The sequence below is a fragment of the Coregonus clupeaformis genome, chromosome 26, assembly GCF_020615455.1.
Source record: "Coregonus clupeaformis isolate EN_2021a chromosome 26, ASM2061545v1, whole genome shotgun sequence".
NCBI classification, from domain to species: Eukaryota; Metazoa; Chordata; class Actinopteri; order Salmoniformes; family Salmonidae; genus Coregonus; species Coregonus clupeaformis.
This window is the reverse complement of record NC_059217.1, coordinates 42,235,794-42,261,953: the sequence shown is the minus strand read 5'-3', so window position 1 is coordinate 42,261,953 and position 26,160 is coordinate 42,235,794. Positions and strand designations below refer to the sequence as shown.

The following is a 26,160-nucleotide window of genomic DNA, read 5'->3' as shown; positions in this document are numbered from 1 at the left end:
TCAGACGATGAAGAACAAGGACTGTGATGCTGCTCTTAAGCACAGTCTACCAGAGCACCCATAGTCACAGTCAAATACCATAGTAACATCCAGAGTATGAACAGAATGGACCTCCACTCCACTTTTTTACATGTAAATGATTCTTCTTCCCAGGGGGGTAATAAAGACATTAATGACAGCGGTGCTCATTTAGGAATATTTTGGTTTGATGTGGCAGCAGCCCAAGAGAGAGGTGAGTCTCATAGAGTGGAGGCAAACTGATATGCAATTAGCATTCCTGTATCCACGGTGCTGACCAAACTGTCAAACATCAGTACAAATATGCAAGTCATGGGCTGTTAGCTTCCTTGTCCATGTGTCTTGTCATAAGATGTTGATAAAGACATCCCCACCCATGTTATTTCTTTATTTCTGTGTGTTGTTGTTACAGCTTCGAGAGTATGCAGAGACTTTGTGACAAATACAACAGAGCCATCGACAGCATCCACCAGCTGGTGAGTTGGAATGTCTCTACAGTTTAGTCGAAAGCTTATCTCTGAACAAATTATGTTAAAACGCTGAAATGTTACATTTAATGATCTTTCTTGTAGACGTTTTGTCACCGTAGGGAAAACCTAGCTCACTTAAGCCCAGCGATATGTTTATAACCTAGCTGTGTAATGTAGTCCTAAACCCCCTGTCCTGTGTGTGTCACAGTGGAAAGGCACCACCCCGCCCCTGAAGCTGAACAAGCGGCCGTCCAACGGGCTGCTCAGGCATATCCTGCAACAGGTGTACAACCACTCGGTCACGGACCCAGAGAAGCTCAACAACTATGAGCCCTTCTCCCCCGAGGTGTACGGCGAAACCTCCTTCGACCTGGTGGCCCAGATTATCAACGAGATGGAGATGATGGAGGACGACACCTTCGTAGACCTCGGCAGCGGTCAGTGTTTGTTTACCTCTTAATGAGATAATCAGTCTTAATGTGACTCTCTGTTTGTGGCTGTGTGTTTCTGTGGGATGTGTCTAAATTAGCAGCCTGGTGCTATATTTGACACCCTAATCATCTGTAATTGCAGGAGTGGGACAAGTGGTGCTGCAGGTTGCCGCAGCAACAAACTGTAAACACTACTTTGGTGTGGAGAAGGCAGACATTCCAGCCACTTATGCGGAGGTAAGTTCCCAACGTCCCACACCAAGCTTGATGGTTTTGGTAATCTATTCCAAATGGTTGTCATTAAAGTAATGTGTGTGCTTTTTCTTTCAGTCCATGGACAAAGAATTTAAGAGGTGGATGAAGTGGTATGGGAAGAAACACGGGGAGTACTCGGTAAGATTCTTGTATGAGTTGATCTGACAGACGTGTCATTCAGAAACACACACGGTTTCGGATCGCAGACGTGCAACTTATGTTCCTGTTTATTTTAAAGCTGGAGAGGGGTGATTTCCTGTCTGAAGTGTGGAAGGAGAGGATAGCCAACACAAGGTACAGTACCTCTATATAGACTGGAGGCTTCCACTCCCACTGAGATGTCACTGTATTTACACACGTCCAAACACGAGGGAAACGTCTGCACAGCTTCAACTCTAAATCCTTTTCTCCTCTTCCCCTTTTTCTCCTCTTCCCCGTTTGTCTAGTAGTGTTATTTTTGTGAACAACTTTGCCTTTGGTCCAGAGGTTGATCACCAGCTGAAGGAGCGGTTTGCTAACATGAAGGAAGGTATGTAGTAAATGGCCCTTTAGTTACCCTGTCAAGCCCACCCTGCCATAATAATATAATATGCCATTTAGCAGACGCTTTTATCCAAAGCGACTTACAGTCATATTGTTGTTACAGCAAACTAAGAACCTTGGATCATTTCAATAGGTTATTGATTCAGCTGCTTTCATTAGTGATAACAAGAGAGAGGGTAACATACAGGTAGCTAATGGCAGCTGTGTCAACACCACACACTTGACCTCTGAACCCTCAGTCATTTGACCTCTCTTCCACATGGCCCTTGTGTTTTAGAAGCTAGACATGAAAGCATGATCTATGCTGCCATTGATTATTTATTGCAGCCACGCACACAGATCAATCTGGGACTCATTATAGATAAGTGTTTGTGTTTAGTTTTAATCTGTCAATCTCAAATAGCCTTTTGTGAAGTGCCTTCATGGGAAGTTCATGTTTTTTCTCTTTTAGGTGGAAAAATTGTATCATCAAAACCTTTTGCACCTCTAAATTTTAGAATCAACAGTCGAAACTTGAGTGGTAAGTTTTCATCATGTGCATATCATTCTTATGGATCTCAAAGATTCTAGTGTGTATTTTCATGAACTAAATGGATTCTGCTCTTGTTCTCCTTTTCAGACATTGGCACAATAATGAGAGTCGTCGAGTTGTCTCCGTTGAGGGGTTCAGTGTCCTGGACGGGGAAGCCAGTTTCCTACTACCTGCATACGATAGACCGCACCATAGTGAGTCAGGCTTTCCTCTCTTATACTCTTAACCCCAATGTCCCAATACACTCACAATGTTGCAATGGCAGTTGCTCCACAGGGCTCTACAGTGCGACCATTTTACTCAATATTTTGCTGTACAACCTGTAATTTTTATTTGGGAGCACCAGTGCGCCTAGAGAAAATTAGGATTCTAGCTTTATTACCTCAAATATTTTTCATTGTGCTCCTACATGTCATTGTGCTCCTACATGTCTTTGTGCGCCTACATGTTCCAACTTAGGCGCACATGTGCTCCTTGTAAAAAAATAAAATAGTAGAGCCCTGTTCCATTTATAGTAGTGCAACTTTGAATTGAATGAATGGCTCACGCTTCAGAGCTATCCATCAGTTAATCTGTCCTCATTTCATATGGGTATCAAATACTAGTGCGTACGGTAGCAGTACTCAGAACATGTTTAGTCAGACATATCCCTGCAGGAAACAACTGCAACTGCTGGTATAGCCCTGCAGTGGACAGAGGAGAGGTGGTACTGAGACAGGTGATGGAGCAACCAACATTACTACTAGCCTACATGTTGTACCATGAGTGTTTTTCAAATTGTTTAGAAACATTAAAAACTTGCTTACTTCTTTTGCACACAGTTAGCCTAACTGCAAGCAGAAAATCTAAACTTTTCTGCCTGTCGGTCGTGGCGGGCATATTGTGCCTTTAGAACCTAGAACAGGGCTCTCCAACCTTGTTCTGGAGAGCTACCGTCCTGTAGGTTTTCTCTCCAACCCTAATCTAGCGCACCTGATTCTAATAATTATACTGAACAAAAATATAAACACAATATGTAAAGTGTTGGTCCCATGTTTCATGAACTGATATAACATTTCCCAGAATTTTTCCATACGCACAAATAGCTTATTTCTCTACAATTGTGTGCACAAATTTGTTTACATCCCTGTTAGTGAACATTTCTCCTTTGCCAAGATAATCCATCCACCTGACAGGTGTGGCATATCAAGAAGTTGATTAAACAGCATGATCATTACACAGGACCACCTTGTGCTGGGGACAATAAAAGGCCACTCTAAAATGTGCAGTTTTGTCACACAACACAATGCCACAGATGTCTCAAGTTTTGAGGCAGCGTGCAATTGGCATGCTGACTGCTGGAATGTCCACCAGAGCTGTTGCCAGATAATTTAATGTTAATGTCTCTACCATAAGCCGCATCCAACGTTGTTTTATAGAATTTGACAGTACGTCCAACCGGCCTCACAACCGCAGACCATGTGTAACCACGCCAGCCCAGGACCTTCACATCTGGATTCTTCACCTGCGGGATCGTCTTACATGCTGACTAGACCGGGTGCGCGCATGTTGATTTTGTCCATCCACACCAGATGCGATTAGGACACGCAGGTTGAAATATCAAAACAAACTCTGAACCAACTATATTAATTTGTGGACAGGTCGAAACGCATTAAACGTTTATGGCAATTTAGCAACATCAAGATAGCTAGATATCTAATTTGTCCTGGGATATAAACATTGGGTTGTTATTTTACCTGAAATGCACAAGGTCCTCTATTCCGACAATTAATCCACAGATAAAATAGTAAACAGTTATTTTCTAGTAGTCTCTCCTCCAGTCTTCTTCTGTTGACATTATATGGCGGTTGGCAACCAACTTTTTTTTTTTTCTTCTTTTTTTTTTTTCACCTTTATTTAACCAGGTAAACCAGTTGAGAACAAGTTCTCATTTACAACTGCGACCTGGCCAAGATAAAGCAAAGCATTACTATTTGTGCATTACCACCACCGACTGGAGTGTCGACCTCCAGTTCATCATTCAATCACCCACGTGCGTATATGCTTGGAAAAACCAATTAGGAGATGGGAGAGGTGGGACTTGCAGCGTGTCAAGCGTCAAAAATAGAACCAAGTTCAATTTTAGTGCCTGGCTACGCAGACGCTCGTTGACACATGCGAGCAGTTTGGATGAAATTATGTGTGTATATTTATTTTGCAACGGTCATGCACGTAACGCGAGCGGTGTGGTCAGCATGTTAGACCAGCCACCCGGACAGCTGATGAAACTGAAGAGTATTTTTGTCTGTAATAAAGCCCTTTTTGTGGGGGAAAAACTCATTCTTGTTGGCTATGCCTGGCTCCCCAATGGGTGGGCCTATTCCCACCCAAGGCTGCGCCCCTGCCCAGTCATGTGAAATCCATAGATTAGTGCCTAATGAATTTATTTCAATTGACTGATTTTCTTATATGAACTGTAACTCAGTAAAACCATTGCATGTTGCGTTTTATTTTTGTTCAGTATAACTGGTTGATAAGATGAATCCGGTTAGTTAGAACTTGGGTTGGAGCGAAAACCTACAGGACTGTAGCTCTCCAGGAACAGGGTTGGAGAACCCTGACCTAGAATTGTATCCTTTTTGTTTGGTTATGTTTCGTCTTGATACTGTTCTATACCGGTCTATAACAGTCTGTTTGTACCATCTCAGTGCAAGTGAAACAACTGGCTAAGTCTTTAATCCTTAAGTCTATTGACGCATCTGTCAGTTTTAAGCTAGAGATATCTGTTTTTTTGCATGGGCTGCGTCTCAATCCACCATCTGCATATGTCGGCCTTCCACATCTGCGGTGGAAGGTGGCCGAGCTACAGCGGTGTTTGTCAGACCATGAGACATCCCGAAAATCGGTCTTCTCACAAACGTCTGTAGCGTCCGAACGGTTTGGCCTACAAACTAATATGACCACTCTATGGGAAGATGAGACTCTTTTGCTCTACGATCCCCACAAGTGTCACAGGACTCGTCTGAAGGTAACCCATACAAACGAATCGAAGTATGGAGGTAGTTTTGTGCCAACAAAAATAAGGGGTTAAATGTGTCCAAAAAAACATATTTCCTGAGCTTTCTTATATCCTAGCTATAGGACAGACACTTCAAAACCTTATTCCTTATTATTTATTTTGCCTTGTCTTTTTTGCCATTTATGAATGAGTTATTCATTGCATTTCTATGGGCTATAGTAGTAAAGACCTAATTTAAATATTTGATCTAATTTCAACAACAACAAAAAATACCTAGGGGCCCAAAAATTAAAAATCAAATAGCTAAATTATCCAACGGCTTAGACTTTTAGAGGTTAATGTATCCATTCACTAAAGGCAGTGGAAACGGTGAGGTCATCGCTGCATTGTTTCTGTAGCTCCTCACTAACTGTCATGCACGTGTTGGAGGGCTTATGGACAGTGTCAAACAAGGTGACTGCACTTAGGGGAGAGTGTGATCTATATCTATGCCTCTGTGTCCTTGTGCAATACTTGATACCTTCTTTTTCCTTTTCAGCTTGAAAACTATTTTCATAGTCTCAAAAATCCTAAACTCAGGGTAAGCTAAAAATGTTTTGTTCCTTTTGTCACTATTTTATATTGCCCACAGAGTGAGTAATGACAATCTTGGTCACCTCCAGCTTGACCATGCAGTTGCACCCAGTTTATGTGCCCTGCTGAACGATTCACATGGTAAACAACACTGAGCTGTTCCTATGTGTTTTAGGAGGAGCAAGAAGCAGCTAGGCGTCGACAAGAAAAGAATAGTAAAGACAGTAAAAGCACCACCACCACCCCAACCAAGGCAAGTCCCTTTGTCTGAGTGACTTAGTTATCCTTATGTCGTCTTTTCACGCCTCTGCTCAGTTCTTGCACTTTTCCCTATGATATGAGATCACTTCTAGCAGCTCTAGGTCTGATTTTCTCTCTGACGCTGGTCCCTTCCCTGTCTGTGTCTCAGGATTCCTGCGGAGAGGTTGAGCGACCGGGGCTGTTGGCAGTTGTGAAGGCGCAACCCAAACCGCGGCGCGCCAAACTCCTCAACAAGGGCCGCAAGCTGAGTGCTCGGAAGCGCGGGCGTCCCAAGAAGGCTGCCGTGGCTGCAGCTGAGCGAAAGAGCAAGAAGAGCCAGAGTGCCCTGGATCTGCTGCACGCCAAGACCCTCTCTGCAGCACCCCCTCAGGGTGAGCCACCTGCTGACATACACACAGTTTTACTCAGGGCTGTGTCCAAATACCCTTGTGCATTTGTATTTATTCAGCTATGGACTCATTGTGTCCCATGTTTGTTTAGCTGACTTTCTGTGTTGTTTCTACAGATGCCTACAGGTCACCTCAAAGTCCCTTCTACCAGCTACCTCCCAAAGTTCAGCACTATGCGTCTGGCCAACTGCTGCTGGGCCCCAGTCCTCCTGGCCTACAACAGCTTCTAGGTGAGCACCGCTACCCTGACCCCACTCGTAGTTATCACATCCACCAGTCTGTCTGTCAGTCAGAGCCAGCAGTCCTGATAAGCCGTCTGTCTGTCTCTCCTGCCACAGACAATATTAAAGTCCAGTACCTCCAGTTCATGGCCTACATGAAGACACCTCAGTACCGCAACAACCTGCAGCAAGTCCTGGAGCAGGAGAAGGTAAATAGAATGTCCAAATCACTCACTCCATCTTGTGAACGCTGACAATCACTCTAATGGTATTGCCACCTTTTTGAACAGTAATAGATGATTCACTCCCTCAGGCTCACACTGCAACTCTCAGCCCTCTCTTTATCAGTCATGTTGGATGAGACTAACCTTCTAGGGATGTTGCCTCTGATTTAGCCTCAAACTTTCACTCTTATGTTCCTCCTTCCGTCTCCCTCTCTCCTCCACCTCTCCAGCTCAAACATAGAGAGCTTTCTGGGCAGGCGGAGCAGCTGCAGACTGTGTGTCAGACCCACAAAGAGAAGATCAAAGGGCTCTTCCACACCAAACTGGATGAGGTAGGCAGACAGTGGTGAATGTCTAATGAAACGAGATGACATTGAGAAGCAAATAGTGGGTGAGTACTTGATCCCTGAAAGTCTTACCCTGTGTCTGTTCCTCTCAGCTGGGAGTGAAGGCCCTCACCATGGAGGACCTGCTGGAGGCCCAGAAGGAGATCTCGGCCCACAACCGTCAGCTGAAGGAGCAGACCAAGCAGCTGGAGGGAGACATGGCCGAGCTGAGGGATCACAGCCTGCTCCTGGTGAAAGAGTCCTCTTTACATTCACTTTTTTGTCATTTAGCAAACGCTCTTATCCAAAGCGACTTAAACTGTACTCCTGGCTGCCATCTCTCTGGCCGCTTTCACATTGGATTTCATCTGCATGCTTGGCACTGTCGGACAGATAGACCAGAGGTATGTAACTAACTGTAAGTGTCTGTTTGTCTCAGTTGAAGTCTCGGTGTGAGGAGCTAAAGCTGGACTGGAGCTCTCTGTGTCTTGAGAGCCTGCTGAAGGAGAAGCAGGCCCTGCGTAGACAGATCTCAGAGAAACAGCGCCACTGCCTCGAGCTGCAGGTACACCTCTCACCTGTACCCAGGGCTCTAAAGTGCGCATATGCTATTTTATTATGTGTCCTGTAATTTTAATTTGGGAGCACGCGTGCACCTAGGAAAAAAATCCCCCAGATAATAATTGTTGGTAAGATTAGGCTTTGCTGTACTGTTGTTGCCAAGTGTCTTAAAGGGAAAAAAAGAGCACAGATTCGTTTGCGTTGTGCTTGCACCAATACTAGGCTACATAGAAAACGGATTGTTTCTAGCCCAAACAGTTCAAAAGATTAATTTGTTTAGGTATATCATAAGACATGAACAGAATGCATCAGTGATTTGTATTTCCTGCAACTTTCTGTAGAGGCAACGCACGGGAATGCACGTCTGTGTGTGCGGTTCACAAGTATTTCTACCACTTTGTGTTGCGATGTAGATGGAAAGGCTTTCTCAACCTTCTCAATTAAATGTTAAGTACAATGTAGCTTATGCCTACCTGGCAGCAAGACATCATGATTATTTGCGTCAATGTGTTTTGCAAACTTGCACACAATGGCTACAGAAACAGTGCTAACCAAACAACAGTATATTGCTATAGATGCATGGTGAATTAAAGGGTAACTACACTAAAAAATACAAATGTCTTTGATTTTTCCCAGACCTCAAAAGTGGTCTGCTTATGTGGTTTTAAGCATTGTTGTGGACATGGAACATCCCATTTTGTTTTTCTATTAAAAAAGTGAGATCTTTGAGAGCGAAAACCTGAAAAGACGTACATACCCTACTATGTAGAAACCTAATATTCAACAATTGACTTTGCAATTTCAATAACAGGTATTTGTATCAACAATGTTTTTTTTCTTTTTATAAACAAATGTATTTACAGGATGACCTTTTAGTTTCTAGGGTACAATGTGCTTCAGAAGTAGCTCACATTCATATAGGCCCAATATAGGCTATATCTCAATCGATTTAAATAAGTTTGTTGTGCTCCTAACTTTTTAAGTTGGGAGCACCAGTACTACCAACGAAACGTGTTTAATTTATAGCCCTGCCTGAATCCCCTCCTCTCTCCTCCCCCTGCCTGTCTCTACTGACATACTCAGAAATAATAGAAGGAATCAGTCAACTGTTATTTTGAAGCAGTGTGTGACATGTTCTCATAAAGCTGTGTTCCTCTCCTTACCTTATGCAATGGCTCCCCCTGGTGTTGGTTCTCAGATCAGCATCGTGGAACTGGAGAAGAGTCAGAGGCAACAGGAGCTGCTCCAGCTCAAGTCCTACAGTCCCTGTGAGGGCTCCCCCTACCGTAAGGGCCTCCCCGGCCTGGAGGCCCTCCCTCGCCCTCCCCTGGACCACCACACCCCCAAACTCAGCCTGGCCGTCGCCGGCCTCAACGGTCTCAGCCCCGAGCTGTCCATCAACGGCATCGCCTCGCCCTGCTTCCACAGGTTTGGTGGGGGGACCAAGGGAGAGCTCCTCTCCCGCTACCTGCCCATCTCGCCCGACCACGAGATCGTGCCCCCCACACCGGACGCCCGGCACAGGCAGCTGGGTCACCCCCTCCCCGACTACACCCGCTACTCCCCGGCCAAGATCGCCCTGCGCAGACACCTGAACCAGGACTCTAGTATGGCACATTTCAGAGGGCTGGGCTTCACTGGTCTCAGGTTAGTTACAGTCAGATTTAAAATCTACAACCACTCTGCTAATAGAGGTTTGTAACATGTTTGTAGAGTACTGTATTTCTTAGACAGTTCTGCTCCTGCAGGGATATGGGTGCCGTCATCACTCCATTAGGCGCTAAACTGAGCTGCCTGTCTCCCAACTCATCAGACAGTCCGCAGAACAACACACCCAGGAGTGCTGAGAGGGTAACTGTCTGTCCACTCTGTCCACACACTGTCTGACTCACAGTCCATCCCCTGACCTGACACACAGTCTACCCTGCTGACTCAAACTGTTCCTCCCTAACTCATCCTCTGTATTTGTCTTTCTGTGTGTGATATCCAGGTGGGTAAGGAGAAGAGTCCAGCGGGGGGCCAGGGTGACACTATCACCAGCCTGCCCATCAGTATCCCCCTCAGCACGGTGCACCCCAGCAAGCTCCCTGTTAGCATCCCCCTGGCCAGTGTGGTGCTGCCCAGCCGAGCTGAGAGACTGGTGGGTACATATAGCTTTGGCTTAGAGACTTGTAGAGCTAGGTGTTGATTTTGGATTGGGTAGTAAGGTCACTTGTGCTGTAATTAACCACTGTTAACTCAAACACTCTCTGTTTTTGAAGAGGAGCACACCGAGTCCTGTGTCCCAGACGGGCCAGACCAACGGTAAGCAGCCCCAAATACACTCTAGTACCTCAACCACATCCATTGAAACCTGCATGTGTTGACAGACATCTCCTGACTGACCAGCATATATATATATCTCTTTCTCTGTCTCTCTGTGTGTGTCTGTCCTTCCTCAGGGTACTCCTCTAGCGCAGGGCTGATGAACGGAGGCTCTCACTCTGAGGACCAGGACAGTGCTGCCCCCTCCCCTCCCCCTCATGGTGCCCCAACACAAGGCCACAGCCCCCCTCTCAGCACCGGGGGGGTCCTCCAGTACGCTGACGGCCCCCCCAGAATCCTCCCTGAGGACTGGGCCGAGAGGCAGGGTGAGTCTGACTCTGAGCCCCAGGACAGCGAGTCAAGACGCCGCATGTTCTTCTCTTCCTCCTCTTCCTCGTCTTCCTCCTCCTCAGGGGGCGCAGCCACTCGCCTCCACCTCGGCGTGGCCAGGCAGGGCAAGCATCACCACGGCAACCACGGGAGTCACGGCAACCACACCATCAATAACCACCACCACTCGCCGGGCTCCCAGCACACACACTCCCACGGCCATGGATCTCAGGAGGGGCGCAAGCGTGGGAGGAGAAAGCGCAGCTCCACGGGGGCTCAACCTGCCAGCGGCTCCCCAAAGAGGAGGTCCTTTCCTGGGCTCAGCTCTACCTGCCAGCCCTCAGGATCCCCACTCAACATCAACTCCATGGTGAGTCAAGCCACATTCAAGTTGCTTCCCTGTCCTTCAAAACGTGGTCCATGGCTAAGTTGGTTGCAGCTTGGTACTTGCTACAAGAGTTGTATGTTTGATTCCCTAATATCTACTGTGTACATGTTTTAACAAGAGTTGAATGTTTGTTGTTGATTTTATATATGTTTTCTGTGTTTGTTGTGTCAGGTGAACAACATTAACCAGCCTCTGGAGATTGCTGCCATCTCTTCCCCGGAGCAGTCTGGCCGTAGCCCTTGTGTTCCAGACATGGACCAGCCCCCCGTACTGAAGAGAGAACGCCCTCTGGAGATGAACGGCTCAGGACACTACTGCTCCGCACCCAGCTCCGACGACGACTCTGGCTACCCTGCTGACAGCTCCAGCTCAAGGTATAGTTAACGGTGAAGCAAAAAAGCCATGTGGCTGCATTTCTACAGAAGAGTACATTTTAAGTTCTATTTTCTTTCATTTGTCTTGTTTTAGAATTGAAAGGAAGATTGCCACTATTTCCTTGGAGAGTAGAGATGGAGCAGGCAGACCAGGGAACAGCGAGCGGGGTAAGGAACGTCCAAATGTGACCGCTGAAGCCTGCATAATAAACATGATATCATAGAGCTGGCCGATATGGACAGAGTCATATGGTGATAAATCTAACTATTTTGCTCGATAACAATAAATACAACGATACAAATATTTTTTACTTTACAGGGCTCTTTTTCAGTCCCAAGTAAGACAACTGAGGTGGTAGCCTATGATTAAAAAAGTAAGGTATTTCATCTCACATATCCAGGGAATGCGTGATTAAATAGGATCCAGAATGATCTGTATTATAATTTTGGGGGGCTCTTCAGAGAATTTGCTGACGTCTTTGTGCATATTGGCCTATAGGCTATATTATTCACCACCTGAGGAAGTGGGACTCAAAACACTTGACTCAAAACACAAGCTAGATTGCTAACTCTAAATATGATATTGTTGCTATATAGCCATGTAGGCTAATTGATTAATCTATCAGTAAATGTAGGCTGATGATTTACAACCGCTTTCCAGCGCTAGGCCTAGGCTACTTGTACAATGTTGGTCCCATGTTTCCTGAGCTGAAATAAAAGATCCCAGAAATGTTCCATATGCACAAAAAGCTTATTTCTCTCAGTTTGTGCACTCATTTGTTTACATCCCTGTTAGTGAGCATTTCTCCTTTGCCAAGATAATCCATCCACCTGACAGGTGTGGCATATCAAGAAGTTGATTAAACAGCATGATCATTACACCTAAAATGTGCAGTTTTGTCACAGAACCCAATGCCACAGATGTCTCTAGTTGAGGGAGAGTGCAATTGGCATGCTGACTGCAGGAATGACCACCAGAGCTGTTGCCAGAGAATTTGTTTAATTTCTCTATCATAAGCAGCCTCCAACGTCATTTTAGAGAATTTGGCAGCACGTCCAACCGGCCTCACAACCGCAGGCCACGTGTAACCACGCCAGCACAGGACCTCCACATCCGGCTCCTTCACCTGCGAGATCGTCTGAGACCAGCCACCTGGACAGTTGATAAAACTGGGTTTGCACAATTTCTGCACAATCTGTCAGAAACCGTCTCCGGGAAGCTCATCCTCGTGCTCCTCATTGTGAACAGAGTGCCCCATGGTGGCAGTGGGGTTATGGCGTGGGAAGGCATAAGCTACGGACAACGAACACAATTGCATTTTATCGATGGCAATTTGAATGCACAGAGATACCGTGATGAGATCCTGAGGCCCATTGTTGTGCCATTCATCCGCCACCATCACCTCATGTTTCAGCTTGATAATGCACGACCCCATGTCGCAAGGATCTGTACACAATTCCTGGAAGCTGAAAATGTCCCAGTTCTTCCATGGCCTGCATACTCACCAGACATGTCACCCATTGAGCATGTTTGGGATGCTCTGGATTGACGCGTACAATAGCATGTTCCAGTTCCCGCCAATATCCAGCAACTTCGCACAGCCATTGAAGAGGAGTGGGACAACATTCCACAGGCCACAATCAACAGCCTGGTCAACTCTATGCGAAGGAGATGTCGTGCTGCATGAGGCAAATGGTGGTCACAGCAGATACTGACTGGTTTTCTGATCCACGCCCCTACTTTTTTTTTTTTAAGGTATCTGTGACCAACCGATGCATATCTGTATTCCCAGTCATGTGAAATCCATAGATTAGTGCCTGGTTTTAATTTATTTCAATTGACTGATTGTCTTATGACCTGTAACTCAGTAAAATCTTTGAAATTGTTGCATGTTACGTTTGTTTTTCAGTGTAGAACAACAGTATTTTTCCCGCAATTGCATTTTTAGCAACAGTCATATCCTTGTGCTTCTCAAAATGCATCTCTCCGTGCTCACAGTGGGGAGAGGACGTGCGAGTGGCTCGCTCACACAGCAGGCGATAGAGAAACGGGGACAGGCAGATACTTTCATAGCAGGAATTAACATAATGCATAGGCCATTACTGTTGACCAAATAATGATTTTAGAACAATCTACAGGAACGTTGTGTAGCAAAATTACCGATATACACAAAATGTTTCGGGAAAGAGGAAGGCAGTGTTGGTAATTTTCTGTTTATCGTTCCAGCTCTATGATGTCACTGTCCGCCATCTACTTTGCTTTGTCCTTTTTCTCAAGACTTTCTCTATTGGCTCAACAGGAAGGAAATCTGGGGGCAGCAGCGGGAACAGCACCGGCAGTGAAGTCTCCTCTTCATCATCTTCCTCATCGTCCAACAGCAAGTGGAAGTCTACCTTCTCCCCCATCTCAGACACCAAGCAGCCCCCAGCTGAGCTGAGGCAGGGGGGCTCCCCCTTCGGCATGGGGAGAGAGCCAACGGGCCTGGGCACCGACTCAGACTCTGATCACAAACCGCAGCAGAGGAGGGGGGGCGAGGGGGGTGGGGATGAGTCCTCAGGGTCTCAGTACATTCCCCCTAACCCCTTCCTCAGCCAGGAGGCTGGTGGCCGGCCAGGGGCAGGGCCCCAGGGAGGAAGCAGCTCTGAGAGGCAGGCTATGCCCAAACAGAAGCCCAGGGGGGAGTGGGAGCTGAAGACATCCAGCAGCTTAGGCAACAGCCAGAACCTCTTCATCTCTGCGGCTGCCAGCGGGGGTATCATGAGCGGGAAGGTGGGGGGATGCCCAGTAGCTGTGTCCTCAGCCTCAGGGGCCTCTGTGGGACAGTATGTGGGGGCCCAATTCCCCCTCGGGGGGGCCTCTGTCCTTCAGTCCCTGTTCGGGGCCCAGACGCCCGGCACCTCGGTAAGCGGGGCCTCTCGCCTGGTCAACGGACACTCTTCCCTGGGGAGCTTCTCCAGTGCTGGGTTGGCAGGCGGAGCAGCTGGAGGTGAGGCCCACTGACACACACACTAACCAGTCTCCTTCCCTTCAGCAGCACCGTTAGCTATGGGTTGGGGTAGAGGATTTAGTATTTATTAGGATTCCCATTAGCTGTTGCTGACGCAGGAGCTTCTCTTCCTGTGAGCTCAGTCCTCAGATAGGCTTGCTGTGTTAGACAGAGGTACAGAGGGATTCAATGGGAGAAGCCCACTGTTGGACACAGGTAAGTGTGGGAGCCCTGTGCTGCTGCCTGTCTCAATGCCCTTGCTGCTTTGCTTTGCCATGGACTCGCTGTACAGAAGCTGAGTTGGACACCCTTGGGAAATGCCTAATACTTAAATGAGAGAGCAGATCCTTAAGATGACATGAACTTGGTTCATGCAGTCATGGGCATGGGAAATGCCCTTTACAATAATAAAGATATACTGAAACTGATAATACTCTGTTCTCTGTGTAAGATATACAATACCAGTCAGAAGTTTGGACACACCTACTCATTCAAGGGTTGTAGAATAATAGTGACGACATCAAAACTATGAAAAAACACATATGGAATCATGTAGTAACCAAAAAAGTGTTAAACAAATCAAAATATATTTGAGAATCTTCAAAGTAGCCACCCTTTGCCTTGATGACAGCTTTGTACACTCTTGGCATTCTCTCAACTAGCTTCATGAGGTAGTCACCTGGAATGCATTTCAATTAACAGGTGTGCCTTCTTAAAAGTTAATTTGTGAAATGTCTTTCCTTAATGCGTTTGAGCCAATTAGTTGTGTTGTGACAAGGTAGGGGGGGGAATACAGAAGATAGCCCTATTTGGTAAAATACCAAGTTCATATTATGGCAATAACAGCTCAAATAAGCAAAGAGAAACGACAGTCCATCATTACTTTAAGACATGAAGGTCAGTCAATACGGAACATTTCAAGAACTTTGAAAGTTTCTTCAAGTGCAGTCGCAGAAAACGTGAAGCGCTATGATGAAACTGGCTCTCATGAGGACCGCCACAGGAATGGAAGACCCAGAGTTACCTCTGCTGCAGAGGATAAGTTCATTAGAGTTACCAGCCTCAGAAATTGCAGCCCAAATAAATGCTTCACAGAGTTCAAGTAACAAACACATCTCAACATCAACTGTTTAGAGGAGACTGCGTGAATCAGACCTTAATGGTCGAATTGCTACAAAGAAACCATTACTAAAGGACACCAATAAGAAGAAGAGACTTGCTTGGGCCAATAAACACGAGCAATGGATATTAGAACTGTGGAAATCTGGCCTTTGGTCTGATGAGTCCAAATGTGAGATTTTTGGTTCCAACTGCCATGTCTTTGTGAGATGCAGAGTAGGTGAACGGATGATCTCCGCATGTGTGGTTCATACCGTGAAGTGTGGGGGTGCTTTGCTGGTGACACTGATTTATTTAGAATTCAAGGCACACTTAATCAGCATGGCTACCACAGCGTTCTGCAGCGATACGCCATCCCATCTGGTTTGTGGTTAGTGGGACACTCATTTGTTTTTCAATAGGACAATGACCCAAAACACACCTCCAGGCTGTGTAAGGGCTATTTGACCAAGAAGGAGAGTGATGGAGTGCTGCATCAGATGACCTGGCCTCCACATTCACCCGACCTCAACCAAATTGAGATGGTTTGGGATGAGTTGGACCGCAGAGTGAAGGAAAAGAAGCCAACAAGTGCTCAGCAGTTGTGGGAACACCTTCAAGACTGTTGGAAAAGCATTCCTCATGAAGCTGGTTGAGAGAATGCCAAGAGTGTGCAAAGCTGTCAAGGCAAAGGGTGGCTACTTTGAAGAATCTCAAATCTATTTTGATGTGTTTAACACTTTTTTGGTTACTACATGATTCCATATGTTATTTCATAGTTTTGATGTCTTCACTATTATTCTACAATGTAGAAAATAGTAAAAATAAAGAAAAACCCTTGAATGAGTAGGCGTGACCAAACTTTTGACTGGTACTGAAGATCTCTAAAGCTTTGACAATTGAGTCAAAGAAACCTAATCAACATGGTCATTTTCTATGGGTGTTGGTGTCACTGATGCTGGTCTTGTGTGTAATTTAGAGACATTTCACTATGACTTCTCACATTGCTGTTTTATTAGAACACAATACATTTAAAGCAGAGGAATGGCCTTTGAGCTAAACTGTAATATATCTGAGTTGATGTGTCATAGTGAAATGTCTGTCTGCTTTCTGTGTGCTTGTCTGAATGACTCGCTTGGCGCTATGCAAATCCTGGCTCAGCCCCTCTGTGTCTCTCTCTGTCCTCCCCCCATCTCTGTCTCTTGCTGTTTAATCCGCAGGTATTTTTCACCACGTGGTGCCCTCAGTGTCCTCCCATCAGTTTGGGGTTGCGCTGCCAGCCTCAGGAGGCCTCAGCTCTCTGCTCTGTCTCTCCTCCTCCCAGCAGCACCAGCACATTGCCCCCCACTCATGCTCCTCCTTCCTGGCCTCCGTGTCCTCCTCTCTCCCGCTGCCCCTCTCCCAGGCCCAGCACAGCCACAGCCGCACCCAGACAGTACTGCACACTCCTCCACCCCCCATGCGCTCCCTTCCCCCTCCCCCACCTCTACTCAACGTCTCCTATTCTTCCTCTGAGCCCACTCCCTTGTCTCGCTCTGAGGCCTTCCTCTCCTCCCGACTGGTCCCCTCTTCCCTCCAGCACCAGAGAGCACAGTCCTCCTCCATCTCTCTCTCTGGCTCCTCTGCTGCTGCTTCTGCCTCCCTTTCTTCTTCTTCCTCCTCCTCGTCTTCTTCCTCTCGTAACTTCACAGTACACTACCCCCCTCACCTGCCACCTCCACCCCCGGCCAGTATATCAGGAGGTGGTGGCATCATGTGGAGGACTTTGGGCTTGCCTGCTTCCTACACGTCGTCCTCTCAGCACCCCGGCTCCCGGCCTAGATAGGGCGCGGGTTGGGGGGTAGGTCAGTCAGAGGGACAAGGAGGAGAGACCTGGTTGTCCCTGTGCTCCCCAAGCTGCTATTCAGTTCCAACAAGGTAAGTTAGACTCCTACTGTAGGTTTGTGAATAGATCATTAGGAAACCTTCAAATCCATACACGTTTGATGCAGAACTTTATTATTATATATATTTTTTCATCCATTCTTCATGAGCCGTCTGTCTGCCATGTCCTACCCTGTTTTTATGTGTGCTATTGGTCACCAATTGGTTTTCTGACCCTGGCTCTTTCTTCTCCCTGGCAGGTAACTGAAGAATATCTACCTCAACCCAATGTAACCTATGCAAATGGCCAGGTGTGGACCAAGGTACTCTACTCTTTCACTGGTGCTCCTCAGCCTGTTATATTGCCACTGTACTGGGACTCAAAACACACAGTGCTGAGAACACATACACACTCACGTTGACACACACACTCACAGCAGAGTTGAGCAGTCACGGGGGTGTTTGTATCGTGGGTTGAGGCTGACCGTCATCCATGGGTTGTGTTCATCCCATCATGAATTAATTGGTATGCTGCCTGCTCTGAACATTAACGTTATAGAGACACAGGACATGCACTGTTTCCATGGCAGTAAGTTGTACAGGTACATCACTGTCACCATGTAACCTGGTGCTACTAAGTATTAAATATAGATAATTATATGGAGTTTTAAGACTCAATTCAGACATTTGCAGACTGAAGAAAGCACAGTTAGCAGTGTAGTTGTATAGGTTGTATTACTAAAGGCAGACTGTGTATATGGTGGGAGACTCCTGTGGTACCATCATCCCAGTATCATATTTGTTCTGTCATTATCTGACCACCAGGGTGCTATCTTAGACCTCATCCCCCACACACACACAGGCTGCGTTTACACAGGCAGACCAATTCTGACTTTTGACCTATCCGATCAGCTCTGAAAAAGATCTGATGTGATTGGTCAAAAGACCAAATAGTGTAAAAAAAATATCATAATTGGTCTACCTGTGTAAACGCATATATGTATGTATGTATGTATGTACATAAACTCAGCAAAAAAAGAAACGTCCTCTCACTGTCAACTGCGTTTATTTTCAGCAAACTTAACATGTGTAAATATTTGTATGAACATAAGATTCAACAACTGAGACATAAACTGAACAAGTTCCACAGACATGTGACTAACAGAAATGGAATAATGTGTCCCTGAACAAAGGGGGGGGGTCAAAATCAAAAGTAACAGTCAGTATCTGGTGTGGCCACCAGCTGCATTAAGTACTTCAGTGCATCTCCTCCTCATGGACTGCACCAGATTTGCCAGTTCTTGCTGTGAGATGTTACCCCACTCTTCTACCAAGGCACCTGCAAGTTCCTGGACATTTCTGGGGGAATGGCCCTCACCCTCCGATCCAACAGGTCCCAGACACGCTCAATGGGATTGAGATCCGGGCTCTTCGCTGGCCATGGCAGAACACTGACATTCCTGTCTTGCAGGAAATCAGGCACAGAACGAGCAGTATGGCTGGTGGCATTGTCATGCTGGAGGGTCATGTCAGGATGAGCCTGCAGGAAGGATACCACATGAGGGAGGAGGATGTCTTCCCTGTAACGCACAGCGTTGAGATTCCCTGCAATGACAACAAGCTCAGTCCGATGATGCTGTGACACACCGCCCCAGACCATGACGGACCCTCCACCTCCAAATCGATCCCACTCGAGTACAGGCCTCGGTGTCCTTTGACGATAAACGCGAATCCGACCATCACCCCTGGTGAGACAAAACCGCGACTCATCAGTGAAGAGCACTTTTTGCCAGTCCTGTCTGGTCCATCGACAGTGGGTTTGTGCCCATAGGCGACGTTGTTGCCGGTGATGTCTGGTGAGGACCTGCCTTACAACAGGCCTACAAGCCCTCAGTCCAGCCTCTCTCAGCCTATTGTGGACAGTCTGAGCACTGATGGAGGGATTGTGTGTTCCTGGTGTAACTCGGGCAGTTGTTGTTGCCATCCTGTACCTGTCCCGCAGGTGTGATGTTCAGATATACTGATCCTGTGCAGGTGAACGACCGTTCCACAGGTGCATGTTCATTAATCATTTATGGTTCATTGAACAAGCATGGGAAACAGTGTTTAAACCCTTTACAATGAAGATCTGTGAAGTTATTTGGATTTTTACAAATTATCTTTGAAAGACAGGGTCCTGAAAAGGGGACATTTCTTTTTTTGCTGAGTTTATATACAGTTGAAATCGGAAGTTTACATACACTCCACATATTTCTTGTTAGCAAACTATAGTTTTGGCAAGTCGGTTAGGACATCTACTTTGTGCATGACACAAGTAATTTTTCCAACAATTGTTTACAGACAGATTATTTCACTTACAATTCACTGTATCACAATTCCAGTGTGTCAGAAGTTTACATACACTAAGTTGACTGTGCCTTTTTAAACCGCTTGGAAAATTCCAGAAAATGATGTCATGGCTTTAGAAGCTTCTGATAGGCTAATTTACATAATTTGAGTCAATTGGAGGTGTACCTGTGGATGTATTTCAAGGCCTACCTTCAAACTCAGTGTCTCTTTGCTTGACATCATGGGAAAATCAAAATAAATCAGCCAAGACCTCAGAGAAGAAATTGTAGACCTCCACAAGTCTGGTTCTTCCTTGGGAGCAATTTCCAAACGCTACCATGTTCATCTGTACAAACAATAGTACGCAAGTATGAACACCATGGGACCACGCAGCCGTCATACCGCTCAGGAAGGAGACGCATTCTGTCTCCTAGAGATGAATGTACTTTGGTGCGAAAAGTGCAAATCAATCCCAGAACAACAGCAAAGGACTTTGTGAAGATGCTGGAGGAGTATCTATATCCACAGTAAAACAAGTCCTAATTCGACATAACCTGAAAGGCCGCTCAGCAAGGAAGAAGCCACTGCTCCAAAACTGCCATAAAAAAGCTAGACTACGGTTTGCAACTGCACATGGGGACAAAGATCATACTTTTTGGAGGAATGTCATCTGGTCTGACGAAACAGAAATAGAATTGTTTGGCCATAATGACCATTGTTATGTTTGGAGGAAAAAGGGGGTTGCTTGCAAGCCGAAGAACACCATCCCAACCGTGAAGCGTGGGGGTGCTTTGCTGCAGGAGGGACTGGTGCACTTCACAAAATAGATGGCATCATGAGGAAGGGAAATTAGGTGGATATATTGAAGCAACATGTCAAGACATCAGTCAGGAAGTTAAAGCTTGGTTGCAAATGGGTCTTCCAAATGAACAATGACCCCAAGCATACTTCCAAAGTTGTCAAAATGGCTTAAGGACAATAAAGTCAAAGTATTGGAGTGGCCATCACAAAGCCCTGACCTCAATCCTATAGAAAATGTGTGGGCAGAACTGAAAAAGCGTGTGTGAGCAAGGAGGCCAACAAACCTGACTCAGTTACACCAGCTCTGTCAGGAGGAATGGGCCAAAATTCACCCAACTTATTGTGGGAAGCTTGTGGAAGGCTACCCGAAACGTTTGACCCAAGTTAAACAATTTGAAAGGCAACGCTACCAAATACTAATTGAGTGTATGAAAACTTCTGACCCACTGGGAATGTGATGAAAGAAATAAAAGCTTATATAAATCATTCTCTCTACTATTATTCTGACATTTCACATTCTTAAAATAAAGTGGTGGTCCTAACTGACCTAAGACAGGGAATTTTTACCAGGATTAAATGTCAGGAATTGTGAAAAAGTGAATTTAAATATATTTGGCTAAGGTGTATGTAATCTTCCGACTTCAACTGTACATATATATATACACACACACACACACACAGTCTAGACCAGTGTAACCTGGCTCTGTACAGGACTAGGGACCATGCGGCTGTGCCTCTCTGCATCTCAATCGCTCTGCTAGCTAACCTTTAACCCTGATCATTTCTTCAGTTAATTAAATATGATTTGACCAGGTGCAGGGACAGCACTATAGTCAGCTCAGAGTAAAAAAAGTTATTGGTGTGATCATGATCCGTGTCAAGTCAAAGGATCATTTATGTGAAAAACGACACACAGTGTCTGGAAATGTAATAGTATGCCTTGAGGGTGTTTTCTCATTCACTTGAATGCTGTGTCAACATGTATGGAAGTGAACAGCAGAAAGACTTGAGGATGTATTGGGGAAATAGGATTCAATTACTGAGACAGTCAGTTCATAATCACTACTTAAAAAGCCAGCTAGGGAGTAGGGACCCGCAATGCAATGTGCATTCTTCACAAGTAGGAATCTCAACTACTCTATAACTTAAGCTTCTTTGTTTAGTTTTTATATCCCTGCTGAAACACTGATACGATGAAAAATGCAGGTGTAATTTTGGGACTCAATGTTGTTGGTGTTGTATTCAGGCAAGTCTCTGGAATCGAATCTCACGGAGTTCACAGGGGATGGGTAAAAAAATGCTGTCTGTACTTGTCGCCTTTTATCCACTAAAGGCTGTAGTGGTACTTTCTGCAGCTTGTCCAACCTGCACACACTGATATACAAACATCCTCACTCACACACTGGGAAATGCATGAATAACAACAAACTACTGGGCAATTTTCACATCTCTTGATTTATTTCATTTTTGTAAACCAATATTGTACTGTGAATGGGAGACATTCTCTGACTGTATAATTGTGTATAATTTAGATTATTATATTTATGCTGTCAAGTTTCTCCATTTTGTAAAGTTTTTTGTTTTTTGTTTATTTTGTTCTCCTGAAACGTGTAACAGTGTAGAATGCCTTAGGTATACGGGTGTACTTAACGCAGTCTGAAAACAATGGTGCTACAATCTGTAACTCTGGACTGTGCCTCATTTTATTTATACAATATTAAGAACATCAATAACTGTCGATACTTGGTGCTTCTTGTGCTCAAGGACATTTTAAATGCCATTTTCTGGCATGCTTTCTCGTATTTAAAGTGTAGTTACCCGATTTTTGAATTGTTGTACTAGTGTACAGCTGTAGACACTGCACGATTTGGCTCAGAGTTAAGAAAACAGGTAATGCTCTCATTAGATGCGTTTTCACACAGTATTTTTGGCATACTGCGAAACACCCTTTTGCTTTCAGAAACTTGACACTTGTTCAGGACTATTTGTAAATGCGTGTGACACTGTTTTTTTTGTACAGATAAGTTTGTGTTAAAAAGGGTGTGTTGGTGAATAAGAAACGCCTAGATTGATTTGGGGTATTATATTTGTTCTGATTTTATTTTTTGGGTGCTGACGTATGTGACCCACTTCTATAGCCTGTCAAACAGGTTGGGCCTGCACCGAAGGGAGACACCGGTGCAGAGTTGTTAAGCCAGGGCTTTAATAGAGTGAGTGAAACACCATGACTATTCAGTGTCAATGAGGGCATGCCAGTCACATGGCACCGTCTCCTCTGAGATATATATATATTCCTAGAGAGAAACTCAACGCTTGTACTATTATGTGCTTAACACATGCAGACAGAGATTTGTGCTGAAACTAGACTGTCTTGATTTGTTCTGCATTGTGTCAGATTTACTTCATGCCTTTTAAAGAGAAACTTATACTGGTGCTCTTTCAACTGTACAAACCGATTTCAGAAAATGTTCTGGGTGCATCCAAAAACCAAATGTCATCTCATTTCTACCGATTGTCCTGGGATATGTCTTAAAACCGCCTCCTTCCAATAGCGTGAGCATATTACATCTGTAATTACAAGTTAATTGTTCGAATATAACTGGTAGTAGAATAACAACTAGTAGGTATTACGTGAGTTTGCAACAATCAGACTTCCTTTTGATCTGATTGCCAAATGGCAGTCTTTACTAATTGAGGAGGTGACGTGAAGCAGCAGGACATTCATTTCTTTATTTTGTTTGTTTCATCTGTACCCTCAAATAAAAATGCCTCATCAAAGCGTTAGTCACAATGCAGTCTGCTAGACAAGTGCTTTGTAACCAGGAATGTGTGTATCGACCCTTCTGTTCAAGTGAAGTGAGGACAATGATTTGTTCATGTCGGACATGAACAGCGACGCGAATTCCATTGTTAACAGCACTGACATGCCTTTTGTAATTGTTGATGTTTTCATTTTTTTTCTTGGTGTTTGATATAATAGCAGTTGGTATCAATGATGCTTTTATTATGACAAGATTCAGATCAAGTTTTAATACTCTTAAACAGGCAGTGTGGTGCTCTCCTAGACTTAAAATGAGGAAAATGCAGCTATTGATTAATACACTTCCTGTTGTGCTAGAGGAGGGGAAAGGTTTAATAAACTTCAACACAGGCTCTCTTGTTGACTTTTTGATCTGAAAATATACTTCCTAGTTGGCTGGAGTGGCAATGTGTGTGGGAGTGAGAATAATATTGGGTAGTGAATATTGTTACTTCAGGTTTCAACAGGCTATTACAACACACCCTACTTTTTAATATGTCCAATGAAGAACTAAGCCTATGATCTCTCTGGCAAATATGGATGAATTATATTGAATACTGTAGTGCAGTATACTGCTCTATAAATTTTCTCAATGCATAACTTTACAGTTAAGACTGTTTCACATACCAAGACTGAATCCTGCAAAGTATCTCACCCAGGAACTTATCAGATATCTTAAAATGCTATAACACTTAAATAATGTATATGTCCAACTTATCTTTAAACTGGGGCTTATGTTTCTCCCTTTCTCAGGACCAGGGACCGCATTTATATTTTGATGTAACTTGAAAATTTGTTTTGGTGCTTTGAGTTGACAAACTGCCTTAGATATACGTTTGCCCACTGACAAAGAAATGATCAGTCTAATTTTAATGGTAGGTTTATTTGAACAGTGAGAGACAGAATAACAACAAATAAATCCAGAAAAACGCATGTCAAAAATGTTAGAAATTTATTTGCATTTTAATGAGGGAAATAAGTATTTGACCCCTCTGCAAAACATGACTTAGTACTTGGTGGCAAAACCCTTGTTGGCAATCACAGAGGTCAGAAGTTTCTTGTAGTTGGCCACCAGGTTTGCACACATCTCAGGAGGGATTTTGTCCCACTCCTCTTTGCAGATCTTCTCCAAGTCATTAAGGTTTTGAGGCTGACGTTTGGCAACTCGAACCTTCAGCTCCCTCCACAGATTTTCTATGGGATTAAGGTCTGGATACTGGCTAGGCCACTCCAGGACCTTAATGTGCTTCTTCTTGAGCCACTCTTTTGTTGCCTTGGCCGTGTGTTTTGGGTCATTGTCGTGCTGGAATACCCATCCACGACCCATTTTCAATGCACTGGCTGAGGGAAGGAGGTTCTCACCCAATATTTGACGGTACATGGCCCCGTCCATCGTCCCTTTGATGCGGTGAAGTTGTCCTGTCCCCTTAGCAGAAAAACACCCCCAAAGCATAATGTTTCCACCTCCATGTTTGACAGTGGGGATGGTGTTCTTGGGGTCATAGGCAGCATTCCTCCTCCTCCAAACACGGCGAGTTGAGTTGATGCCAAAGAGCTCCATTTTGGTCTCATCTGACCACAACACTTTCACCCAGTTCTCCTCTGAATCATTCAGATGTTCATTGGCAAACTTCAGACGGGCATGTATATGTGCTTTCTTGAACAGGGGGACCTTGTGGGCGCTGCAGGATTTCAGTCCTTCACGGCGTAGTGTGTTACCAATTGTTTTCTTGGTGACTGGTCCCAGCTGCCTTGAGATCATTGACAAGATCCTCCCGTGTAGTTCTGGGCTGATTCCTCACCGTTCTCATGATCATTGCAACTCCACGAGGTGAGATCTTTCATGGAGCCCCAGGCCGAGGGAGATTGACAGGTCTTTTGTGTTTCTTCCATTTATAATCGCACCAACTGTTGTCACCTTCTCACCAAGCTGCTTGGCGATGGTCTTGTAGCCCATTCCAGCCTTGTGTAGGTCTACAATCTTGTCCCTGACATCCTTGGAGAGCTCTTTGGTCTTGGCCATGGTGGAGAGTTTGGAATCTGATTGATTGCTTCTGTGGACAAGTGTCTTTTTATACAGGTAACAAGCTGAGATTAGGAGCACTCCCTTTAAGACCTGGGAGCCAGAAATCTTTCTGATTGAGAGGGGGTCATACTTATTTCCCTCATTGAAATGAAAATCAATTGATAACATTTTTGACGTGTTTTTCTGGATTTTTCTGTTATTCTGTCTCTCACTGTTCAAATAAACCTACCATTAAAATTATAGACTGATCATTTCTTTGTCAGTGGGCAAACGTACAAAATCAGCAGGGGATCAAATACTTTTTTCCCTCACTGTATGTTTGTCTCCTCAATGTCTCACTGTCACACACATCCAGCCACGCCAGCAAAAGACTGCAGCTTTATTTGACTAGTCTGAAGATGTCGTGGAAAAGCCTCATCTTCCTACTCTCTCCCAAATGTCTCATTCTCGCTCTTTCTCGAAATGAAATGTCCTTTGACCTTTGTTCGGTGTTGTGATCCTTACATAGGTTGAACGCTGTGTAGTTGAAGGAATTAATTTAACTCTCTCAGTAAAGCCAGGGCAGGTTTGAGGTGCAATAACGGCAAACCTACTTTCCAAAACACTCTGGGTTGTCATAGAAACTCTTGGTGTTGGTGCTTTTATCTTAAAGATGATTGGCAAATTGACATTTTGTTTTTGTTTTGCTTTTTACGATAATTATTAATAAAATGTTTTCTTATAATGTGTTTCATTTACATCTCTTCTAATTGGTGATATTATGCATATTAAAAAGGTGCTTTTCTTTATGCATTTATTCAAGTTTATTTAGGCTTTAGGGTGCATGATATTTCAGTTATTAGTTTTCAGTGAAGGAGTCAGACAATGGTGCTATGTAGGGGTAATAAGTTCATAATTTTTCTACTACCATTAGAGGAGTACGTTCTGTACAAAGCTATGCTTATCGTTTTGCCCAAAAATGGTGTTTTGAGAAATGTATCCTCAGTTCTGTCTGTAGTGGGGAATGCACATTTCAGTAAAAAATGTCCACTACTGGGGAAATAATGGACTTTTTAAATA

General features: G+C 44.8%; 1 protein-coding gene across 3 annotated transcripts in view; it reads left to right on the top strand.

Moving 5' to 3' along the window:
* The window catches only part of LOC121540357 (histone-lysine N-methyltransferase, H3 lysine-79 specific-like), a 43,059-nt gene extending 24,853 nt beyond the window's left edge, over positions 1-18,206 (top strand). Inside the window, exons 4-28 of one of the 3 annotated variants that reach the window (XM_041849174.2) lie at positions 431-494; positions 697-925; positions 1,062-1,156; positions 1,250-1,312; positions 1,413-1,468; positions 1,621-1,703; positions 2,169-2,237; positions 2,337-2,443; positions 5,786-5,827; positions 5,996-6,073; positions 6,230-6,452; positions 6,587-6,700; positions 6,809-6,900; positions 7,146-7,247; positions 7,355-7,492; positions 7,681-7,806; positions 9,001-9,449; positions 9,551-9,653; positions 9,793-9,942; positions 10,064-10,106; positions 10,244-10,806; positions 10,996-11,198; positions 11,293-11,366; positions 13,499-14,185; positions 17,407-18,206. In XM_041849174.2, coding sequence (XP_041705108.1) covers positions 431-494; positions 697-925; positions 1,062-1,156; positions 1,250-1,312; positions 1,413-1,468; positions 1,621-1,703; positions 2,169-2,237; positions 2,337-2,443; positions 5,786-5,827; positions 5,996-6,073; positions 6,230-6,452; positions 6,587-6,700; positions 6,809-6,900; positions 7,146-7,247; positions 7,355-7,492; positions 7,681-7,806; positions 9,001-9,449; positions 9,551-9,653; positions 9,793-9,942; positions 10,064-10,106; positions 10,244-10,806; positions 10,996-11,198; positions 11,293-11,366; positions 13,499-14,185; positions 17,407-17,414 — 3,961 coding nt within the window. In that variant the 3' untranslated portion in view covers positions 17,415-18,206. Of the gene's footprint in view, positions 1-430; positions 495-696; positions 926-1,061; positions 1,157-1,249; positions 1,313-1,412; positions 1,469-1,620; positions 1,704-2,168; positions 2,238-2,336; positions 2,444-5,785; positions 5,828-5,995; positions 6,074-6,229; positions 6,453-6,586; positions 6,701-6,808; positions 6,901-7,145; positions 7,248-7,354; positions 7,493-7,680; positions 7,807-9,000; positions 9,450-9,550; positions 9,654-9,792; positions 9,943-10,063; positions 10,107-10,243; positions 10,807-10,995; positions 11,199-11,292; positions 11,367-13,498; positions 14,186-16,503; positions 17,119-17,406 lie in introns of those variants that run through there. The other 2 variants (XM_041849173.2, XM_041849172.2) reach the window with 2 other exon arrangements.
* The last annotated feature ends 7,954 nt before the right edge of the window (positions 18,207-26,160 follow it).